Genomic DNA, 4,625 nt, shown 5'->3' with positions numbered 1-4,625 from the left:
CAGCTACTCGGGAGGCTGAGGCAGGAGAATCACTTGAACCCAGGAGGTGGAGGTTGCAGTGAGCTGAGATTGTGCTACTGCACTCCAGCCTGGGTGACAGAGCAAAAATCTGTCTCAAAAATAATTAAGTAAATAGGTATAGAATAGAAACTATTAGAATGTATAGTGTATAGTAAGTAGTGTTTATGAAACTTTGGTTTCAATAACATATATATTACACATGCATGTTTTGGATTGTGATGTAAAATGAAAATGTGTTTCTTATTGTGGGATGCCATGAAACAGGCTAAAGCAGCATGATTCTAGGACTTCCAATCCTCCTGATACCCACCACCATCACCACGCAGGGTCTCACCCACAAACAGACTGTTGGATTGTCTGCTTGCTAAACTGGGCAAGCAAGACAATGCAGTCTCATCAGAATCCACAGCCCCACATGCCTCTGCTCCTCCCTGAAATGGGAAGCTAAGTTTGAATGGATGAAACTTGGCCATATTGGCCAAGCTGGCCAGGCTGGTCCTGAACTCCTGACCTCAGGTGATCCACCTGCCTCAGCCTCCCAAAGTGCTGTGATTACACAATGTTTTACCCTTCGCATAGATCTCCATTTTCCAGTTGAGCAACTATATGAATTATAAGTACTGAAAAGTTTATTTTAATTTTTTGAGACAGAGTCTCGCTCTGTCACCCAAGATAGTGTGATCTCAGCTCACTGCAAACTCTATCTCCTGGGTTCAAGCAGTTCTCCTGCCTCAGCCTCCTGAGTAGCTGGGATTACAGGTGCCTGCCACCACACCTGGCTAATGTTGTATTTTTAGTAGAGATGGGGTTTCACCATGTTGGTCAGGCTGGCCAGGCTGGTCTCGAACTCCTGACCTCAGGTGATCCACCTGCCTCAGCCTCCCAAAGTGCTGTGATTAGTGGTGTGAGCCACCACACCCAGCCCTAAAGTTTCTTTGTGCTTAAAGAAAACCAGGCATTACTTACGTAGTGTGGTGGTCATCCCAGGGCCTGTGAAGGTGTGGTCAGGGCCAGCCGCGGTGCTTGAACCGCTTGAAGCTGTCATAAGATGGTCCTGTCCTGAGCTTGTTGGGATGGCCACAGGATGCATCTGAGTGGGTTGGGGGGTACTAACTGGATTTGTAGGGTGAAGGGTCGTCAGATGTTCTGCCCTAGTGGCTGTGACGTCTGTGGTCTCACTGTGGCTACTTTGGTCCCCAGATGTGGCTGGATCTTTTGCTCCATCCTGGCTGGTGGTGGCATCAGCTTGAGCTGTGGTCATGGAGGGTGCAAATGTAGTGCCAGCTGCATCTTTCATGCCGTTGGGATCGTCGCTGGTGGCAGTAGGGTTGCCTGAGTCTCCTTTTCCAGGCATGGTAATGGTCGCTTTGTCTTGCTGAACTGGGGCTGTAGTTCCTGAGTCACTGGACACATCAGGGGTGCTCGTCTTGACTGGGGCCTTGGAGGGGAGGCCTGTGCTCTGCTGGGCTGTAATTGTAGCCTCTGTGGTGACACCGGCTGCTGGAGCCTGGTCCTGCCCGCTGGTGGCTTCTGGTGCTGTTGGGGCTGTTCCACTGGGTGAGTCATTAGCAGGCGAATCTACTGTTTGCAAAGACAATACAGAATGGAGTTAGGGCTAGGAGGCTTTCTCACCATGCTTCTCCACAGCTCTTCCCCAGGATTCAGAGGTCTTGCTGAAGGCCTGGGTCCTTGGTGACTCCAGATTTTTCTTTTCTTTTTTTTTTTTTTTTTTGAGACGGAGTCTTGCTGTGTCACAAGGCTGGACTATAGTGGCATGATCTCAGCTCACTGCAACCTCCACCTCCTGAGTTCAAGCGATTCTCCTGCCTCAGCCTCCCGAGTAGCTGGGACTACAGGTGCACGCCACCATGCCCAGCTAATTTTTGTCTTTTTAGTAGAGGGTTTCACCATGTTGGCCAGGATGGTCTCGATCTCTTGACCTCATGATCTGCCTGCCTCAGCCTCCCAAAGTGCTGGGATCACAGGTGTGAGCCACCATGCCCGACCGACTCCAGATTTTTCTGAGGTTCAAGAAACCTCTAAGAGGGGAGCTTGGAGTGCAGCAGGGTTAGAAAAGCAAAATGCTGCCGAACGGGAGGCCCAGGCCAGTGAGGCCCCGCCACACATGGAGGCTGTCGTGCGCTCCCTCCCTGCCCTCCCTGTCCAGCCCCACACACATCTCCCTCAAGTTTGACAATGTGCTACCCCTGCACTGGCTGCCAGGAACATCTCTATCTCCTCCTCTCCAGCTCCCAGGCACGTGGCCCCACAGAAAATTCCACAGACTAATGCTCCCTGAAGTGCCCCGGCCCTGTGCTGAGCTTAAGCAAAAAACACATGGTCCCTGTTCTCACGGAAGTTAAATCTAGAAGAATAAACGGATGATAAACTGAAGTTACACAGAGCTGTGCCCCGACTGTGTGCAGCGTGGCGGCTTCGCCGTGCCAGGGACAAAGGGAAGGAAGGCTTTGTTTAACGAAATATTTCTTGAAGAAACAGGTGCTGTGTCAGGCAGTGGAGACACAATGGTGAACGCGACACAGACGGTCATACCCTCAAGAAGGTTACACTCAGTGGGGGAGACGGAGACGAAACAGGGTGGTTAAATCTGCTTACCACATGGAGGAAGCGAGGAAGGAAACGGCGCAGAGACGCACAGGAAGGAAGGCAAGGCGTCTCTGCGATGACTGTGAAGCTAAGCCCGGAGGATACCAAGGAGAACCATATGTGGAGCATGGGAGGAAAAGTGTTCATGGCAGAAGGAAGAGAATCTGCAAAGCCCCCAAGTAGGGAAAGGAGCTGAAAGAGGATAAGCAGGAATGGAGTTTGGTGAGAAGGGGTCAAGCACAGGGCTGAGAAAATGCAGGGTCTTATAATTACAGTGACAGCAACTAAGCGTCCAAACCAGGCATTTTTGACAGTAAAAGGCTCTCTTAAAAATCACATCCACGGCCGGGCGCGGTGGCTCAAGCCTGTAATCCCAGCACTTTGGGAGGCCGAGGCGGGTGGATCACGAGGTCAAGAGATCAAGACCATCCTGGTCAACATGGTGAAACCCCGTCTCTACTAAAAACTACAAAAAATTAGCTGGGCATGGTGGTGCGTGCCTGTAATCCCAGCTACTCAGGAGGCTGAGGCAGGAGAATTGCCTGAACCCGGGAGGCGGAGGTTGCGGTGAGCCGAGATCGCGCCATTGCACTCCAGCCTGGGTAACAAGAGCGAAACTCCGTCTCAAAAAAAAAAAAAAAATCACATCCAACAGGGCGCAGTGGCTCACGCCTGTAATCCCAGCACTTTGGGAGGCCAAGGCGGGTGGATCACCAGAGGTCAGGTGTTCGAAACCAGTCTGGCCAACACAGTGAAACCCCGTCTCTACTAAAAATACAAAATTACCTGGGCATGGTGGTGCGTGCCTGTAATCCCAGCTACTTGGGAGGCTGAGGCAAGAGCACTGCTTGAACCTGGGAGGTGGAGAATGTACCACTCTGTACTCTAGCCTGGGTGACAGGTGAAACTCTGTCTCAAAAAAAAACAAATTAAAAAAACCACATCCTGTTGGGCCAGGTACAGTGGCTTATGTCTATAATCCCAGCAGTTCGAGACCAGCTTGGCCAATATGGAGAAACCCCGTCTATACTAAAAATACAAAAATAAAAATTAGCCAAGCTAGGTGGCGGAGGCCTGTAATCCCAGCTACTCGGGAGATTGAGGCAGGGGAGTCACTTGAACCTAGGAGGCAGAGGCTGCAGTGAGTCGAGAATGCACCACATTGCACTCTAGCCTGGGCAACAGGTGAGACTCCGTCTCAAAAAAATAAAAATAATAAAATCACATCCTACATAGAATGAGACATAAGATCACCTTCCTCAGAGGCCAACATGCAGATTCTGGATTTTATTCTAGCCGCAAAAAAGAAGCCAGTGAAGGCGTTAAAGCAAGGAACTGGTATAGGATGACTTACAAAGAAACATGTTTCCGCTGCTCTGGGGAATGCGGACTGGAAAGAGGAACGTGTGGAAAAGGGAAGAGAAGTTAGGAGGCAATTACAGTAATCCAGACAGAGTGAACGGGGTTGGCCACAAGACGCTATTGACACTGGGGACAAAAGGCGGATAGGTCAAGACCGTTTGGGGGATCAACTGCTTGTTGATGTCCTAAGTGAGGGAAGAAGAGAATCCGAGATGATTCCTAGTCTTCTGTCTGGAGCAGAAGGGAGTGGTTGGAAGGGGGCTTGTGACTGCGTGCTGTTCTCTGTGCCAGCCAGCACCCAAACTATTTCTATTTGGGAGTTCCACACCCCAAATGAGACTTGATGGCAACAGAATTTGCCTCCTATGGCAATGCTCCTATGAAAATGCCAGCTCTTTCCCTGACCAGCCTCCCTGGGATGAGCACCAGCATGTGGCAGTGCCATCATGAATGAGAACTCTCATTCCAGCCAGTGAGGGAGGGGATGGCGGCCTGTGAGGGGCTCTGCAGGCAGGAGCAGTGACATCACGCACGGAAGTGAGGCCCAGCTCGCATCCCAAGACGCAGTGGCACCTAGCGCCTGGCAAGAGTGGGCCACGCTGGCCTCCTTGGATCAGTTCTACAGCCTGGCTTGG

At 51.1% G+C, this 4,625-nt stretch overlaps 1 protein-coding gene across 1 annotated transcript in view; it reads right to left on the bottom strand.

Annotated features, from left to right (window-relative positions):
- The window catches only part of PODXL (podocalyxin like), an 8,907-nt gene extending 7,290 nt beyond the window's left edge, over positions 1-1,617 (bottom strand). Inside the window, exon 1 of the mRNA XM_037739982.1 lies at positions 988-1,617. Within this exon, the coding sequence (XP_037595910.1) occupies positions 988-1,375 (388 nt within the window). The 5' untranslated portion in view covers positions 1,376-1,617. The remainder of the gene's footprint in view (positions 1-987) is intronic.
- Positions 1,618-4,625: the final 3,008 nt, after the last annotated feature.

This window comes from Cebus imitator, unplaced genomic scaffold (assembly GCF_001604975.1).
Source record: "Cebus imitator isolate Cc_AM_T3 unplaced genomic scaffold, Cebus_imitator-1.0 Scaffold77, whole genome shotgun sequence".
Taxonomy (NCBI): domain Eukaryota; kingdom Metazoa; phylum Chordata; class Mammalia; order Primates; family Cebidae; genus Cebus; species Cebus imitator.
The sequence above is the reverse complement of the archived record's forward strand: the minus strand, read 5'-3'. Positions and strand labels throughout refer to the sequence as shown.